At 40.1% G+C, this 20,345-nt stretch overlaps 1 protein-coding gene across 14 annotated transcripts in view; it reads right to left on the bottom strand.

Moving 5' to 3' along the window:
- Window positions 1-20,345, bottom strand: part of MLIP (muscular LMNA interacting protein) — a 301,520-nt gene that overhangs the window by 6,025 nt on the left and 275,150 nt on the right. For 11 of the 14 annotated variants that reach the window (XM_055406484.2, XM_055406489.2, XM_055406483.2 and 8 more), the window contains one exon: window positions 6,972-7,025. The exons of the other annotated variants lie outside the window; for them this stretch is intronic. In XM_055406484.2, the coding sequence (XP_055262459.2) occupies window positions 6,972-7,025 (54 nt within the window). The remainder of the gene's footprint in view (window positions 1-6,971; window positions 7,026-20,345) is intronic. 14 annotated transcript variants of the gene reach the window in all.

Consider the following 20,345-nt stretch of genomic DNA (forward strand, 5'->3'; position numbering starts at 1 on the left):
TGCCTGTGATAGACATCACATTCTGGTTGAATGCTTAGTCAATAATAAAAGTGATTTTTCTTCTCTACTATCTTGTTAGGAGGACTCGGGTTGGTAAAAAATATTTATTTTAATTTTATTTCCTCCACACAGGCTGTAGGCTTTCAACACAGAAAGCTCTTGTTGATAGGGTTCACTGCTGCAAATCTGGTGGTCAGAATATCTTTCTTTCTATTTTTCCTTGCCCACCTGGATGCCTGGCCAAAGTAGGGATCTACTCAGGTATTCATATGAGGTGACCTGGACCTCCAACCACTTGTCAATCAAAGCATATGAATCTTCTTTTCATCAGTAGTTACAAATATACAGATACCAAATACTTCTATAAGGTTACAACCTTGCACGCTGCAATCCAAGATTTATCAAAGTTTGATTTTGATAAATAATATTTATGGGAAATTGCTTGCAGGGAACAGAGTGGGCCCATTCCTCTTGATAATTCCATTTTTACCCTTGAATCAAACAAAAAGAATGAGAGTGGCTTCCATGGACAAATAACTTATTTTTCTCTTTCCTGTGTTCTCATCTGGAGAATAAAGATAAAGGAATGAGACACTTGTCCCATAAAATTAGAACTTGAGACATCAATGGAGGTTCTGGAATTAAAAATAAAATGAACAAATCTTTTTTACACCACAGCAGCAAATCGATCCTAGACGGTCACCTTGCCAGCAGAATTGTTATCTTGCCAACTCAAGTATTTATCAAAAATCTGCAAAGAGAAGGAATAAGAAAACAGGAGAAGAATTTGCCTAGTATGTGTTTTATGAGCAAGTAGTGACTGATTAGCTCTCCAGCTGTGTTAATAACAAATGGATCTGAAAGTTCAGAACCAAATGCATATTTAGGCATGTTCTTGGAAATCAATTGAGCCTCAAGTTAAAAATGAAATAGGCCTAGGACTGCATGTAGCAGGTGATGTGAAGACTGGCAGGTTGGTTATATCTCGTTCCCAGCCTGAGTTTCACGTTTAAACTTGTGCGACAGAAGTGAGCCATCTAGACTGGTTGTGGATCCGAGTTGCTGAATTCACCAGACAAGAGGAATACAATCAGAAATGATGATGATGACTGCTGATGGAAATTAATTTTTTCTAAGTAACAATAACCAGAAAGCATTTATCTCAGGCAGAGAGTCTGCTCTAAATTAGATGGTATTATATGTTCACCTACTTGGAGATTTCTGCATTGGGGTCAACAACTGGTGGGAATGTAAATTGGTAAAGCCACTATGGAAAATAGTGTAAAGGTTCCTCAAAAAAACAAAAACAGAGCTGTCATAGGAGCCAATAATTCCATTCCTGGGCATATTATCCAGACAAAACTAATTAAAAAAGATACATGAATTATGTTCATAGCTGCACTATTTACAATAGACAAGACATGGAAATAACCTAAATGTCCATCAACAGATGAGTGGATAAAAAAGATGTGGTGTGTGTATACATATATATGTATACACAACTACATATATACACACACACATATACATACATACATACACATATACACACATATATGCGGAATACTACTAATATAAAAGAATTAAATAATGGCATTTACGGCAACATGGGTGGACCTAGAGAGTATCATGCTGAGAGAAATAAGTCAGAAAGAGAAAGACATATACCATGTGATATCACTTACATGTGGAATCTAAAATACAACACAAATGAACATATCTACAAAACAGAAATGGATACAGAGAACAGACTTGTGGTTGCAGGGGAAGAGGCAGGAAAGGGGAGAAAGATTGGGAGTTTGGGATGAGTAGATGCAAACTACTATATAAGGATGGATAAACAGCAAGTCCTACTGTATGGCACAGGGAACTACATTCAATATCCTGTGATAAATCATAATGGAAAAGAACATGAAAAAGGATGAATATATGTATAACTGAATCACTTTGCTGTAGAGCTTAAGCTAATACAATACTGTGAATCAACTATATTTCAATAAAATTACTTTTAAAAAATTAATGCAAGCACACTCAAAAGAAAAAGAAATCTATGCAAGTGACCTTCTTTGAAAACTGATCAGCCAGCTGATCACAATGGTTAAATCCATTATGTAGGGATCTCACCTTCTTATTCCTCAGACACACTTAGCAACTGCACAACAACAAAAGCCCCTGGATCTGGTTCACATCAGATGTTATGCCCAACCCCAGTCTAAGGGGGTATTTTCCAAACCTTGTGTAGAATGTCAAAGGAAACAGAAAATATCCGGTTTTATTAACTCAGGAACAGTGAATCTCAATGTAGAACAGGTCTCTCAAAAGTAACCTACCACTGGTTACAGTATAGGCTAAACTTTTATGACAGCAGACAGAAAGAATTTGTGATCCAAATCTTTATTAATTCAAAGCATTCCCTAAAACAATATTTTTTTATGATTCTTTTGCTTTTACTTTCAAATTTTTGTTTCCGAGATTGACTTGATTGGCTTTTCTAGACAATGAAGGAGCTAGAATTTGAGGCTCTCAGCTCCAATTGTACACGTAAATCACCGGCAGAGATTTTAAACCTGCCTTTGCCCACCTCTAAAGATTCTTGATTCCATTTTCCTAGAGTGGAAGTGCACTCTTTGGGCTTTAAAAAGTCCCAGGACGGGACTTCCCTGGTGGTCCAGTAGTTAAGACTCTACTCCCAGTGCAGGGGCCACAGGTTAGACCCCTGGTTGGAGAACTAAGATTCCACAAGCCATTGGGCACGTCTGAAAAAAAAGTCCCAGGAGATTTTAATGCTGAGCCAGAGCTAAGAACCACTGTCCCAGATGAGCAGCTGAACTTGTTTTGATATAGCTGTTTTTAAATGGACTTTATAAAGCATCAGTTCAATTCAGTTCAGTTCAGTCACTCAGTCGTGTCCGATTCTTTGTGACCCTATGAACTGCAGCATGCCAGACCTCCCTGTCCATCACCAAATCCCGGAGTACACCCAAACTCATGCCCATCGAGTCGGTGATGCCGTCCAGCCATCTCATCCTCTGTCGTCCCCTTCTGCTCCTGCCCCCAATCCCTCCCAGCATCAGGGTCTTTTCCAATGAGTCAGCTCTTCACATGAGGTGGCCAAACTATTGGAGTTTCAGCTTCAGCATCAGTCCCTCCAATGAACACCCAGGGCTGATCTCCTTTAGGATGGACTGGTTGGATCTCCTTGTAGTACAAGGGACTCTCAAGAGTCTTCTCCAACACCACAGTTCAAAAGCATCAATTCTTCGGCGCTCAGCTTTCTTTATAGTCCAACTCTCACATCCATATGTGACTACTGGAAAAACCATAGCCTTGACTAGACAGACTTTGTTAGCAAAGTAATGTCTCTGCTTTTTACTATGCTATCTAGGTTGGCCATAACTTTCCTTCCAAGGAGTAAGCATCTTGTAATTTCATGGCTACAAACACCATCTGCAGTGATTTTGGAACCCAGAACAATAAAGTCAGCCACTGTTTCCACTGTTTCCCATCTATTTCCCATGAACTGATGGGACTGGATGCCATGATCTTAGTTTTCTGAATGTTGAGTTTCAAGCCAACCTTTTCACTCTCCTCTTTCACTTTCATCAAGAGGCTTTTTAGTTCCTCTTCACTTTCTGCCATAACAATGGTGTCATCTGCATATCTGAGGTTATTGATATTTCTCCCAGCAATCTTGACTCCAGCTTGTGCTTCTTCCAGCCCAGCGTTCCTCATGATGCACTCTGCTTATAAGTTAAATAAGCAGGGTGACAATATACAGCCTTGACGTACTCCTTTTCCTATTTGGAACCAGTCTGTTGTTCCATGTCCAGTTCTACGTGTTGCTTCCTGACCTGCATATAGGTTTCTCAAGAGGCAGGTCAGGTGGTCTGGTATTCCCATCTCTCTCAGAATGTTCCACAGTTTATTGTGATCCACACAGTCAAAGGCTTTGGCATAGTCAATGAAGCAGAAATAGATGTTTTTCTGGAACTCTCTTGCTTTCTCCATGATCCAGCGGATGTTGGCAATTTGATCTCTGGTGCCTCTGCCTTTTCTAAAACCAGCTTGAACATCTGGAAGTTCACAGTTCATGTATTGCTGAAGCCTGGCTTGGAGAATTTTGAGCATGACTTTACTAGCGTGTGAGATGAGTGCAATTGTGCAGTAGAATGAAGACTGACCTTTTCCAGTCCTGTGGCCACTGCTGAGTTTTCCAAATTTGCTGGCATATTGAGTGTAGCACTTTCACAGCATCATCTTTTAGGATTTGAAATAGCTCAACTGGAATTGCATCATCTCCACTAGCTTTGTTCGTAGTGATGCTTTCTAAGGCCCACTTGACTTCACATTCCAGGATGTCTGGCTCTAGGTGAGTGATCACACCATGGTGATTATCTGGATCATGAAGATCTTTTTTGTACGGTTCTTCTGTGTATTCTTGCCACCTCTTCTTAATATTTTCTGCTTATGTTAGATCCATACCATTTTTGTCCTTTATTGAGCCCATCTTTGCATGAAATGTTCCCTTGGTATCTCTAATTTTCTTGAAGAGATCAAAGCATAGGACTTATATAAATAATGATCAAATTAAATCCCACATTGCAGGCAGATTTGTTACCAGCTGATCTACAAGGGAAGTCCTTTTAAATGGACTTTATAAAGTATAGGGCTTACAAAAATAATGATCAAATTAAATCAAGTAAATCTGAGGTTGTTTTTAATTGAATTCCTGAACTAATTTTAAAAAACTAGTTCCTACAAATAGTAGGATCAAACAAAAGAAACATCAATCTGGCAGTCCAAAATGCAGGCTGCTGTCTTTAGGAAATGAGAGAAAACCAAGAGGGAAATTCTGAGATTTGATCAAGGTCCTTCCATGAGTGTTTGTTTGCACTGGGTTGGTAACTAGCACACTTTACTCTCTAGATCATATGGTCATAAGACCAGAATTGCTTTATAAAAGCAGGTAGCTTTCTTGTTTGGTGCTTTGAGGGTAAATACATACCAAAGAGAAGATTTGGGGAAAATGCGCAGGTAAATATTACTGTTGATCATACAGCATAAGAAATTGTCAAAAGTTATTAAATCACTCCCATATGTGCCAGTGTAACTAAGTAAAATCCTGTACATGGATGCCTAAAATGGTAGCTTAATTATAAAAAACATTTATTTCATTTTTTTTAGTTTTATATATATATTTTTATTTAAATATAGTTTGATTTACAATCTTATGTTAGTTTCTGGTGGACAGCAAAGTGATTCAGTTATACATATAATATTAAATATTATATATAATATATATAACACCTAATGGAAAAGAATCTGAAAAAGAACGTATATTATAATACATAAATATATACACATATATTCTTTTTCAGATTCTTTTCCATTATAGGTTATTACAGGATACTGAATATAGTTCCTGTGCTATACAGTAGGACCTTGTTTATCTGTTTTATACACAGTAGTGTGTATCTGTTAACCCACACCTCCCAGTTTACCCTCCTCTCTTTTTTCCCTTATTAACTTTGTGATTTTCTATATCGATGAGTATGTCTCTGTTTTGTCAAGAAGTTCATTTGTATCATATTGTAGATTCCATGTATGTGATATCATATGATATATAGATTATCAATAAATGGATACCCCTCAGCCCCAGTTTCCTCCTCTGTAAAACGGGAAAAGTAATACTCAACTTACAATGTTTTTTGAAGATTAAGTAAAACAATGTATCTAAAGTGCATATAGTAAAGTTAACATATAGTAAACTCTCAATAAATTGGTAATTATAATCATTCTTAATGCTGGCATGTGTACATAGAAACCAACAGGCTTCTGATAAGAAGAATTGCTAAAATTGTTCAGCAATACAACCTGGCTACATGTATCAAAAATTTCCCATTACACAAAAAATCCTGGTTCTAAAAAAAATCAAAGATATGGTCAAGGATACAAATCCATGCCTATTCATAGCATGACTTTATAATTTAATAACTAAAGTTTTAGCAGATGGGTACATCAATACTGTATATTAGAAATTTCAAAATTTGCATAAATTGGGATGTCAGTTTATGAAATATGCCCCAAATTATGGAAAATACACTTTGGGGAAAAATTCAGATTTCATTTATAATTTTATTTGGGATTTTATTATTTTTTATCTCTCTTTTGTATTATTGTATTATATATAGATTTTTTAACTTGGAGGCTACAAAATTGAGCATGACTAATCTGCAAGGGTATCAGAATGAACGAATGAATTCACGTTTTACCTTCATAAAGACAAGTCTTTCAAAAAGTACTTTTTTCCCTCACCTTTACCACTTTGCCTAAAGGGACATAGAAGAAAACATTGCTCAATTATTCTTGCTCGACAGAAAATTCAATTTTTTTATAGAATTTTTTCTTGTCCCTTTGGTATAGCATTTTTTAAAAATAAGAAAGGTCTTTTCATTTATTTTTCTCTGTCAGCTCAAAATGTGAAAGTGGCTCAATATTTGAATGAAATTTAGAGCTATATTTGAGATGGCACACTTTTGCCTGTATGCTACCCGCCATGTGCAAAATTCACTTGGGGGTTGGAAAACTGAGCTACCAGATGGTCCTGGGATTCTGACTCAGAAGACACTTATAAATATTATGGGACATTCACCGATCTTCTAGAAAAAGAAAACAACAATGGCTTCACATAATGAATCCAGAGGGAAAAATCACAAAAATAGATGAGATAGAAGTAGTTTGTAATCAAAGTGCTACATACATGGGCACCTCTAGTACCACCTTCCACATTGAGAAGCAAGAATTTACTCCTTAACTATCAGATGCTTCTGAACAACACACAGTAGGCCGGTTCATTCTTTCTTTAAAATAAAACAGATTTTATTAATTTTTAATAGAATATTGGCTTACTTCTACAATCCAATATTACACGGAGATGGATAAGTGGATGTTCAATTATATTCTACATTTACCTCTTTGGAATCAAGGGTTTCGTGTTCCGGAATAGCCATCATTGGATGACTCAGCTTCACAGAAAAGACGCCCAGGATGTGATCAGAGACAGAGGTAAGGAGAGATAAAAGTTTAAATTTAAGTTGACAATTAAATGATGATGCAAGTATATTACTGCTGATCACAGTAGATTCTACCAAGTGTAAACATTAAGATTTGATTGTTACTAAAAACAAAGGAAGATATTCTTAACATAGAAACAATTTTTAGCAGATGGTGAATCCTTAGAGCCTAAAACCACATCTTATTTCTCTCTGTGTCCTACATACACTCCAACAGTGCTTGGCACACAGCATACACAGTTATTAAATGTTTATTGAATGAATGAACTGTTAACATACACTGGCAGTTATCAGAGACAGGAAATGAAGTTAAATCTATTTTCTCACAACAACCCTCAAATTGAAAAGCTCCAAAGCAAAAGAGACAAATCATGCTCAGACCAGCAATGCAGATGCCTCTGCAGATAGTTAATGCCTACATGAAATGTAAAACATTGTGCATTATTGTAAACATAAAAATTCTCAAAACACAAGGGCTTCATAAGCATTGCAGTCTTACCAGATGCCACTATGATAATGCAGTTTACAACATACTGACACCTTAACAGAGGGAGGTTCTTTGGTTTTATAGGAATGTTTTTATTATTGCATGGGTTTTCTGAGCACTATACATACCCTTAAACCTATTCGGAAAGAAGAAAGCCATAGATACGCAAGCAAAAAGGACAGGCAGACAGAATGAGGGATACAGACAAGGGGAAGGCAATTATTTGTAATAAATCTGTTTACCCCCTTAATTTTTTAACCATCTCTCCTCACAATACTTGATTTCCCAGAAATGTCCCAGTTTCTACTATGATCCTGGGCAAATCCAGGCTATGGAAATAACTGGCTGCCCTTTACTCAAATCTTATCCTGATTTGATCAGTGAATCATCAGATCAGTAACCAGCTCCTGATGCTCCAAGGCAATTCAGAGGGTCCCAGGAGTGTAGCCTTGGCCCCAGGAGACATCACCAGTGTCTGCCAGGGAGTCCAAGGAAGTCCCATCTCAAAGTTTCCTGAAGTTACCCTCTGTTCCAGCCCATTTTCAAGAATGAAGCCTGCTTTTATTTAAAGCTATAGCTTTATTAAATCCCACTCTGTCCCAACTATGAAATACCCTGGGTGTCATAACATCAGGGCTCCTAGAATCCTGCGACCATTACTTTAAATGGAAGCGTGATCTGGCTCCAAACCAACTAGAGATCCAAACAGCTTTCCAAAACTCGGCTGAAAGCACCTGCTTTTTCCTGTTGATCAGGGTCCCCTGAGATCCTAAGTCTGGCTTAGGATCAGATGCTAATACCCCTTCAAAACTCAAACCTAAGTCCTGGAGAGAGCAAAATCTTAAGCATACCTAGGCTAAGTGGTGTGGTAATTATATGAATCATCAGAGTCTGTACAAACGTCAATCTCCATTCTCCTAAGATACAATAGGATAAAAATCCTGAAGTTTGAAAATGTTGTCCCAATAAAATGTTCAACTAACATTGGAAAAGCATTATCTGATATCTATTTTATATTTTTTCAATATAGGTATTCATTCATTTAAATCCTAAAATATATTTTAATCTGGAATTTCAAAAACTATGTATGCGCTATCTTAACCAACAAAAAATAACAGCAAACGACTGATTCTAATTAAGTGGTAATCCCCAAACCACTTATCTTTGGCTTTGGAGTGCTTTTTTCTATTTATGATCTTGGGACCCAGTAGGTTTGCTTTTTGATTATCCTCGAGGTGACTAAAAACATATAAATTGTGATACTGTTAATGTAGTAAGTCATAATAATTTATAGTTTCCTCACATGACAAATTCATCATATGTATGTGTTTATATGGGCTTCCCTGGTGGCTCAAGTGGTAACGAATCTGCCTGCAATGCAGGAGGCCGATGTTCGATCCCTGGGTCAGGAAGATCCCCTGGAGAAGGAAATGGCAACCCACTCCAGTATTCTTGCCTGGAGAGTCCCATGGACAGAGGAGGCTGGCGGGGTATAGTCCCCGGGGTCGCACAGAGCCGGACACGACTGAGCGACTCCACTCACTCACTCATTGGCTTATACAGTGTTAAGAGCAATCTAGTGAGGTGAGCACTAATGTCACCCTGCTTCACAAATGAAACAAAAGCACCAAGAGGCGGGGTGATGACTTCTTCAGGGTCTGGAGCTAGCAAGTGGCAGAGTCATGACGAGTCTGGGCGACAGTCTCTGGAGACGGTGTTTTCAAAGCAGCAGAAAGTGGTAACACGCCACGGGGAAGACGCTCCGGAGTGGGGGGTGGAGGCAGACAGACGGAGGGGGCGGGGTGTGTGCCATGTTGCAAAAGGGAAGGCCAGGTGCTAAAGGCAAGAGCGTACAGTTCAGAGATCAGAAGCAGTTCAGAGTGTCTGCGGCAATGGGTGTCTCCACGCAGGAGATGTAAGACAATGAAGCTTGGATGTCAGGCGAGGATTCAGGGCTTCATTCTCTAAAGAGTGAGAAGTCCTTGAATCTCCAAGGGAGACAGGGACACATGCGATCAGATTGTCATGTCAAAAGACATCACCCTGGCTAAAGAGCAGAATACAGATGGGGGGAGGGGAGGTGTTTGGAAGACCTGCAGGTAATCAGAGAGAAAGAGAATAAAGAAGAAGGTTTAAATGAAAGCAATACCTTAGAGAATAGAATGAAGTCAGGTTTCCCTGGATGACCCTAGATCCCCACTACCCTCCAGGGTGAGTGAAGGAGCGTCGGGTCGACGTGTTGATTAGGGAAGAAAAATCACGAAATGTTCCGGGGAAATTCAGTAAGCCTCCTACATATGAACCTCCGAGTTGCGAACTTTCAAAGCTGGGACCAACTGTGCATGCGCTTGCATGTCTAGTCATGTCAGCCACGCGTGGCGCTGCCGTGCCTCCCTCTCCTGCCGCTGATCCTGCAGCTCTACCGTCTCCCACCTTCTCTACCCCCCAGTCACTAACTCTTCTAGCCTGTTAACTCGATGCCAGCCCCTGTATCCCAGCTACTGTACTTTTCAAGGTATTATAAGATTAAAAATGTTTTCTTTTGTGTGTTTGTTTTTACTATTATTGGGTGAAAAGTATTATAAACCTATTACAGTACAGTACTATATAGCCAATTGTGTTAGCTGGGTACCTAGTCTAGCTGTGTTGAACTTCAGAACAAACTGGACTAATGACACGCTCTCTGAACAGACCTCTTTTGCATGCAGGGGACTCACTGTCATGCTGAGGTTGGTATGTATGCTGAATACAGAGGTTTTGTAAAGCATGAGAGCTGGAAATGTCACGTGAGGAGAACACACAAGGCAGGGACATCTTCTCACAGTCACAATGAGAATGAGGACACTAAGACATTGAAATATACCCCATATATTAATAGACGGATGGCGTGTTATCCAGAGAGTTAGTGGTTACAGGAGAACAGCGAGAGTCCTCCCAGCCTGTTTACTTGGTGGTGAATGTGCTGGAGAACAAATTACTATTTTGTCTCAAAAAAAAAAAAACCACCCTGAAAAGTTATTAGTTTTATCATCAGACCTTTATTCAACATAGACAGATCAATGAAATGGAAAGCTCAGGTGAAATGAGACAAAACAGCCTTTCATCCCAGTAGAAACTCCAGTCCCAGAAATTGTGTAACACTCACCAGACCTTTGCTCACTCACCACTGGGGGCTAATCAACAGGCGGTATTTGAATGAAACCTTCGGTTGAGTTTTATTACACTCTTGATCACAGCTGCCACCACACAAATATAAAGCCTTGTGGAGTGTTTGTCACCAGTGTGGGGCTTTCTCATAAATGTCACTGCATCTCCAGGGCTAACTTCTGTGACAAAGACAGATAAAAACCCCCTCCAAGCAACTGGAGAGACTCCTACAGCGAGAGGGAAAAAGAACTATGCCAAATGTGGTGAAATCACTTAATTAAGTCTTAATCTACCTGAGGAATGGCATCCAGAGTGCTAGCTTTTATGAAATAGCTCTCGCTCCTGCTCAAAGATGAAGCAGATTTTTCTCACCTGCCAGAAATGACGAACCTGAGGAAGTGCGGCAAGAAACGTTCCCATTTTTAAACTGCCGAGGGTGCTACACCTGCTTTTCAGAATTCATTCCTCAGGATTGCTTTTTAGCTGAACTACATCCTCTTGTAAACTTTCTTAACTCTATTCATCTTCAGGAAGCTAACCCCCTACTTCTGTATTCTACCAAGATTTGTGAACCACTCAAGATAGAGTGTAAACTGAAGAACATCTCTCAAAAACAGACATGACAGTTACCAAAGGGGCACCGACACAGAGCTCTTTGCTTTCTGAGGACAGTGTTGCCACGGTGAGACTGTGAGCCACCGGACGTCGTGTCCACTTGACACTATTCACCATTAGGTTGACTAGACCTGGTACGGAGACCACGCAGCAGAGGAGACACAGAATGTATACTGAATAAATAAACTAGTAATGAAAGAGGGAAGGAAGGAAACAGAGGAAAGAGTGCTTTCTGACTTGCAAAACTACAGAAATCCTGCATTGGGGAAGAACTGGAGTTGTTTACTGCATTCCCCAAAGTCTTCTCACTGGTAAGAAACTTTGCAAACTAGGGATGCTAAAACCAGTTCTGTGGCCCTTGTGTGTTCTGCTTAAATCCCTCACAATTCTTCAGCTTAAGTTAGACAGAGGAAGACAAATATACTATGATATCCCTTTTATGTGGAATCTGAAAAAGTGATATAAATGAACTTACATACAATAGACTCTCAGACACAGAAAACAAACAGGTGCTCTCCAGAAGGGAAAGGTGGCGGGGGAGGGGTAACTCGGGAGTTTGGGGTAAACAGACACTCACTATGGTACATAAACTAGACGAACAACAGAGACCGACGCACAGCACAAGGAACCATATTCAATATCTTGCCTGTAATTAAGTAATTAATAATAGCCTATAATTTAAAAGAATATATAGATACATATGCACGTGTGTGCTCAGTCACGTCTGACTCTCTATCGCCCTGTGGACTGTAGCCAGCCGGGCTCCTCTGTCCTTGGGATTCCCCCAGCAAGAATACTAGAGGGGGTTGCCATGCCCTCCCCCGGGAGATCTTCCTGACCCAGGGATCGAACACGCGTCTCCTGTGTCTCCTGCATTGCAGACAGATTCTTTACCACTGAGACACCTGGGGAAGCCCATATACATGTATGTTTAACTAAATCACACTGCTGCACACCTGAAACTAACATAACATTGCAAATTAACTATCCTTCAATTTTAAAAAAGAACTGAATTTAGTCATCAGTCTCTGAGTCCACAGATTCTACTTTCAGGTTTGTGTCTTCTTCTCTTGAATCACTCGAGGGGCCTGCAACACGAGGCCTTCAGGCATCCTGATCTGCACAGCACCGCCCTTGTTAGATGAAGCTAATCTCCAGGCAACACAATGCCCACCACTCCCACCGAGGGAGGTCAAGAACCAGAGATCACCTAGGATCGTGCTTATACCTAAAAGTCTGGTTTACTTCACTCACTAAGGGGATCTGCCTGACCAAACAAAACATTTGAGATTTTATTCCCTGATTCACAGCATATCCCAGCACTGAGGAGGCACCGAGTAAGTCTTGTACATTTCAGATTCTGGCACAGCAGGTCTGAGGAGGGGCCTGCATGCTTAGCTAATGGGGCTCTGCTGCTGCTACTGCTAAGTCGCTTTAGTCGTGCCCGACTCTGTGCGACCTCACAGACGGCAGCCCATCAGGCTCCCATGTCCCTGGGATTCTCCAGGCAAGAACCCTGGAGTGGGTTGCCATTGCCTTCTCCAAATACCTTCCTGCCAAGGGTTTTATTGAGTGAGTGTTCACAGGCCAGACACTTTGCTGGATGTTAGTGAAAGAATAATGCTAGTGACTATATCGGAGAAGGCAATGGCAAGCCACTCCAGTACTCTTGCCTAGAAAATCCCATGGATGGAGGAGCCTGGTAGGCTGCAGTCCGTGGGGTCACTAAGGGTCGGACACGACTGAGCGACTTCACTTTCACTTTTCACTTTCACACATTGGAGAAGGAAATGGCAACCCACTCCAGTGTTCTTGCCTGGAGAACCCCAGGGACGGGGGACCCTGGTGGGCTTCCGTCTATGGGGTCACACAGAGTCGGACACGACTGAAATGACGCAGCAGCAGCAGCAGTGAATGAAAAGACATTGTCCCTCTTCTTGGAGACTGTAGTGCAACGGGAGAAGCAGATATTAACTACATAACCAGGATTAAGTAGACACAAACACAAAATAATGTGTTTGAAGGACAAGTTCAGCGTGTTATGAGGGTTCATCACAGATAAATTGGATCTGGTCTAAAAGGAAGGACTCTCTTCCCAAGAGGCTGAAATCTACATTGTAGATTCTACAGGATAATCCTCCTAATAGCAATAAGAGGGGCAGAGTTCATACGGGGTGAGTAGCTAAGGGACGGGGGAGCCTGATGGGCTGCCGTCTATGGGGTCACACAGAGTCGGACACGACTGAAGTGACTTAGCAGCAGCAGCAGCAGCAGCTAAAAAGAAATTACTCACCGCTGGGCTGATGGGAAAACAGGGAGAACTATCAGAATGGATGGACCAAATGAGTGAGAAAATCAGGAACCCAGGCTAGAGAATCACTGTGCAGGCATTTTGCCTGCATCAGCTCCACTTCAGAAGCCAAATGAAAAATATTCATTAAATAAATCAAGGCTGTTAAATAGGAATCTGTCTCATTGCCCAGAAAAACTACAAGCTACTTGAGGACAGGGCTGATAATATGCCAGCACTAGCTGATTGATTTTACTGCTCAAGATTCTATGCTTGGTTGCAGGAACATGGATAGACCTAGTGATGATCATGCCAAGTGAAGTAAGCCAGACAGAGAAACAAAAATATCATATTATACCACTTATATGTGAAATCTAAAAAAAATGATAGAAATGAATTTATATACAAGACAGAAATGGATCCACAGACATAGAAAAAAAATTTATGGTTACCAAAGGGAAAAGGGGGTGGGGAGGGATAAATTAGGACTATGGGATTAGCAGATACAAACCACTATATACGAAATAGATAAACAACAAGGACTTAATGTACAGCACAGGAAACTATACTCAATATTTTGTAATAATCTATAAGGGAAAAGAATCTGAAAATAATTTATATATATACATATATGTATACACATATGGCTGAATCATTTTGCTGTACACAAGAAACTAATACACTGTTGTATAATAAATGAATTATACTTCCATTTTTTAAAAAAGGAAATTAGACTACATGCATTTAAAAACATATGCCTGGGACAAAATATGCCTGGGACAAATTTAAGTGTGCCTGGGACAAATCTGAATTTGTACTTAATGAGAGCAGTTCATGATACAGGCTATGAGGATGCAGCTGTTCATGACATTCAGAAATATGCTACTCCTATCCATACGTCTTAAAGATTTCATCAGTATTAGCCTGGGATTTTTTTTAATTACTAAACTATTTCAGTAGTTTGAATATTTATTTTTAGAATTCAAAGGTATAGCATTGACTATTTCAGGCAATGCCCAAAGTTTGCATGTTTGTCTATGCTATTAACTTCCGGTGTAAATGGGGGAAACCCCTTTGCCTCGGAACCTCAGTTTTCTCATCTTTAAATTCTGGGTGCTAACTAAATGATTTCTAGTTCCTTCTCTCCTTGGATTATTGTGTTCATTGATCAATGCTGTCTCAGGAGAAAAAAAGAAAGAGTTCTTCCTTTGTGGACTCTCCTGCACTGAGCCACAGGTGAGGGAGAAGTTATACCCACAGGGAGGGTAAAAACGACCTCCCTGTGGAATCTTATCTGGGATCCTTAATATCAGTTCTTAGCTGTGCCACTTGCTCCATGTGTAGAGTTTCATAAACACTATGAAATTTCACAGAATTCTTTTGTGCATTCACTGAGTATCCTCATGTGAAAGTGAAAGTGTTAGTCGCGCAGTCATGTCTGGCTCTTTGCAACCCCATGGGCTGTAGCCCACCAGGCTCCTCTGTCCCTGGGATTTTCCAGGCAAGAATACTGGAGTGGGTTGCCATTTCCTCCTCCAGGGAATCTTCCCAACCCAGGGATTGAACCTGGGTCTCCTGCATTGCAGGCAGAGTCTTTACTGTCTGAGCCACCAGGGAAGCCCAAATGCTGAGCTGGAATTTGGTATGTTAATTGTTTTATAAACCTAAAGGAAACTCATTAAGTGCTGATCATTAATATCATTATATCGGTATCTAAAGACCAGTAAGAAAACAGATTATGCTTTGATCTTTGTGATAGATCTTTGGAGATATTCCTGAAGATTCCCCAGCTATGCTATATTTTTATTCTTGGCCTTCTCTCTTTGACCCCAGGAGGCCCAGACTCGAAATGAGTTAGAATCCCCTTCTCCTCCAAAGACCACCTTCAAAAGGGCAGCAGGTGGTATTTTTTCCATCTATGCATTCAGCCTGTTTTGAAGATAAACACCACATCTCCGTGTTTACTCACATTTTTCATCTAAAATTGCTTCTTTCTCAATGGAAAACTACTCCCCAGAGGGGATTAACCACCACATTTGCTTTCTTCACTGCACAGCTCCTGGGTTGGAACGGAAATGAAGCAAAATCTACCTTCGAACAATATTTTAGGACTCAAATACTGGAACCTGAAATTGGAATTGAAGAGGAAGCATATTTGCTGTTTTTTTTATTTCCTCTATCCTTTAAGGGGCACAATTAGTTGCTCAGTACTACAGGCAAAGCACCCGTTCCGTGGTTCTCAGCATCCCACACTCACTCTAGTATAATCACAAAGCAAACGTCTCCTTCACAACAGATGATGTAAGTGGAACTTTTCTCCCCGGTTCTCTCTCTTCTACAGACTAGAAGGGCATTTTATTCCAATGTGACACACAATTCCTGCCCTGCCCTAGCTCCACCCCAGCTATTCCTAAATTGTAACTAGCTATTCCCAAGTTGCAAGAAATTTATCCCAGAACCCAGGAGTGTGTCAACAGATGTCAACTGGCATATCATAAAAATTTGGAAGTGGTTCTGAAGAGGAAGAACAGGCATGACTGTGATGAGGTCAATCTATGTCCCCGTCCCCTCCAGAGGCCCTGACCTGACCCCTCTCTGCTCTCTCGTCACATGATGCTCCCGGCCGCCTCCTTGAGGGCGCGGATGTGTGAATGGCTGGGAGGCAGATGAGCTGAGGACAGTAAGTCTACAGGTCAAGCAAAAGGCTGCCTCCTGCGTGGTACCTGCCAGCCCCACCTCCCTAAGCTTGGATTCTGGTTCTCCATCCCCACATCTCCCTGTTCATTCTTTCCACTCACCTTTCAGGAACAACGTCAGCACCTCCTAACACTCATCCCATCTGCTCTACACCTTTGAGCTTTCAGTACCCCCATGCTCCCTGCCCCACACCAGGCCCTGCCCAGCTCTGTCATCCGGCCAGGCCCTGCATCTTGGTCTCAGTTGGCAGTCATTCCTGGTTCCCACAGCCTTGCATCCTTGAGCCTTGCTGTAATCTAAGATCTCCCCTCTAGAGACTGTTCTTTTCCTCCCTGCTATGTCCCTGCTAGAACCACAACTTCATACTATGACAGTTCTTTATCTAAATATCAAATCATAAAATAGGTGGAGTATTTACTGGTTGCTAAGAAGCCCATGGAAAAATCTATGTTTAGTTATGTTAGCAGGTGTCAGCCATTTCAAAGCATGAATGAGATCTTTTGAAAGTCAGGGTAAAAATGCTACCAACTTTGTCCAGATTTTTATCACCTAGCATTTGAGACAGTGTTAAAATGTCATATAAATACAAAAGCATAAAATATATGCTCAGCCATACAAGGCCTCAGAATATTTGCCAAATAAAGACCTACCTTGAAACTTTCTTGCATCAAGGACTCAAGTAATAAACACAGAAGAAGGCAGCAAGAAATACAGAAAGGTAAAACACCCTGAATAAGTATATCACTGCCATAAAAAAGCCACAAAAGAACTATGGAAGACGGAGAAAAAGTATAACCACCACATGCCAGAAATAGAGATCTAGAATTGAATGGCATCAACACGATGAAAGACAATGGAAGGAGCCAAGTGAACAAATAAAACATGGACACTGACAGGGGCGTATAAAAGGGAAGGTGAGACTCAAGCCAAGGACATCATAACAACAAAGTAGGATGGATAAATTCTAAACTAATAAATTAAATCCATGTCTTTTGGATGGAAAACTGGGAAGAAGAGACACAAAATTATAGTGATGAAAAATATAAAATAATATGACAGAATTAATGTCATGTAACGAGATAATCTCAGACAGAAAGAGAAGTCTCTCATGTTAAAATAAAAAATCAGGAGGGAGAATATCCACTTAATAAGAGACACACACAAAGAAGACATATAAAAGTTGGAAAGAAAGGAGGAAAAGATCTACTGTCCAAGATGAGTCAAAATAAAACTAGAAGAATGGCTTATTATCTTTACAATGGAATTTAAGAAAAAAATTTTTGTAAGGGACAAAAAAAATTATATATTGATTAAAAAAAAAACTGAACAAGAAAATAGAACCATCAGAAACATGCATTCCTAATCCTATAGTCCCAAAGTCTTAAAATGTCCCAATGGTTGACCTATAATACTTTGGGAATGAACTTACACATAGCTTGGATATCTCAAATTTTAAGAAAGCGTTTCAGTGTCCAGTGGGAGCTAAATAAATACTTTGAAATAACCTGAGGAAAGGTCTAATCCACTGAGATATCTTTCTTCCACAAAAGAGATTTCTATTTGAATCACAGGATATATGGACCATGTGAGGGCAAATGAGCATCATTATTTGATGACTGTTAATGAAGTGTCTAGTCGTACTTCAATCAGTCACACATGGGTAAACTTCAACAAATTTAGCAACTAGAAACAAGTTTATGGTCAAATTTTAGTAAAAGAAAAAAAAAACAACAGTGGTCACATTAAGCAACAGGAAGCAATACAGGAAAATTTTGCCCTGAAGTTTCAACATGAGACTACTTGATTGTATAAAGGCCATATTTCATATGTGGCTTTTGTTACATGGAGTAAATAAAAGAATAACAAAGCAAATTAAAGGATGAGACTAACAATTAGGTTGAACAATGTGAAACTGGTAAAGCTAACGTTTTTCTAAGTCAAGAACTGTTGAACAATACAATTTCATAGGAATCAATCTCATATATAAGATAGCTGTTTAACCTTTTAATGCTGCTCTTTTTCTTAAGTGTATTTTAAGAAACACATATTTAACTATCTTTTAGACACATATATCGGAGAAGGCAATGGCACCCCACTCCAGTACTCTTGACTGGAAAATCGCATGGACGGAGGAGCCTGGTGGGCTGCAGTCCATGGGGTCGCTAAGAGTTGGACACGACTGAGCGACTTCACTTTCACTTTTCCTTTTCATGCACTGGAGAAGGAAATGGCAACCCACTCCAGTGTTCTTGCCTGGAGAATCCCAGGGACGGGGGAGCCTGGTGGGCTGCCATCTATGGGGTTGCACAGAGTCAGACACGACTGAAGTGACTTAGCAGCAGCAGCAGCAGACACATATATAGATATTGAACTTGTATATATGTATATAATATATATATACACAAAATACATATATTTTAAAGACTCCATATGAAGATAAATGCCTCCATCGGGGATTTCCTTTACTTCAGAGCCCACGGATGCCTCCTTCCACAGATCATTGCCCTCAGCTGAGAAGAGGGTCCAAACACTGGGTTCCGTGACCCTCTACCCACAGCGAGGCCCACAGCCAGTGGTGACAGATGAGGGGTATCCAAGGGCAGCTCCTTTGCCGCAAGGGTGGATGACCTTGCAAGTTATGGCCCATAGCCCTCTCCCTGTGAACTAGGCTATGGCTAGGCTGTCTGAGATCATTCTTTCTCTTCTCCCTGCCCTTCCCAATCATGATATACACTCTCCCTTAAAGGATATTTTTCTGGAGAACCACATCCTCAGCAGATCACAAACTCTGAACCCCTATCTCAGGCTCCACTGCTAAGGAAACTGGTCTAAGACACCAGGCAGTGGGGATGGGGCAGGTGGCAGCTGAGTGCTGTGAAACACAGAAAGCTCATTTCTCCTTACTGCCTCCATCTGAACAAGGTGCAAACGAATGCCTACAAAATAGAAGCATGGCTCATCAATTCTAAGGGGCCAGTGTGCTATTTTACAAGAGCTGTGAAATGAATCTTTCTCCAAATATACTTTTCCTTGCTAAAAATTCCATCCAACCTGCCTTCTACTGCACTTCTCTTTTGAATCAGCAAATTCTTTTTATGGTGATTTTATTAAAAGTGTTACAATAAAAACCTTCAGCTAGGTATCAGCACTTGAGTTTAGGTATATATATATATGTATATATATATATATAAATGGATTATTCTTCATTTCCTGAAAGAAATGTACAAGTCAATTTCTTGTGACTATATCAAGTACATTTTTAAGTGATAACTGACAATGAGATAACCCAACACACGTCTGGTTTTAAATGCCAGCCTGTCAATAGGCTTCTATAGTGTTGTGTTGTTCTTTCTGCCCTCTAGTGGAGAACCTAGCAAAATACTGACTATGATCAATATACTTTCTTTTTCAGAACCACCAACTACTCATTGGCATTCTTTGTTTTAATGTTAAAAGTCCAATTAATTTGCATTTATCCATTTTAAACAGGATTTTCTTTATGAACATATTATACGAATTAGTCCATTTCAAAGCCAATTTGGCACAGGCCAACAGGGCTCAGGTTTTAGTTTCCTGAAAAATCTGAAAACATTAAAAACCAATTTTGACTTTATAGAGCTTTTCCTCCTATTCCACCCACCTCAAAGGTTTTCTCTTCTACAGAATCTTAATAGTTATCCAATTCCCATTAACTCCAAATGTTGTCAGAGAAATTTTAGAATTGAGCAACACGGTTTATCTTCCTGATGATAGAAAATAAATTACCTTCATTTATTCAGACAGAAGGATTTCTAATTATGTAGAAAGAACACAAGCAGACATTATTAATGGGGAGGATAAAAAGAAGTTTTGCTTCCAAAAGTCAAGGTGACTTTTTTCAGTAGCTGTGGCTACCTCAGTGAATTTTTGTCAGTTTTAGGAAAACAGCGTCTCTCTTAGCCTTTAACTTTGGAACTGTGGCTACCTAAGAAGGTTGGAGGCTGGGATAAAATATGAACAGTGTTCGTGGTTCATGATGAACCCAGCCTCTAGCAAT

Source organism: Moschus berezovskii, chromosome 23 (assembly GCF_049115385.1).
Source record: "Moschus berezovskii isolate FMDL1 chromosome 23, NW_MosBer_1.0, whole genome shotgun sequence".
Classification (NCBI taxonomy): Eukaryota; Metazoa; Chordata; class Mammalia; order Artiodactyla; family Moschidae; genus Moschus; species Moschus berezovskii.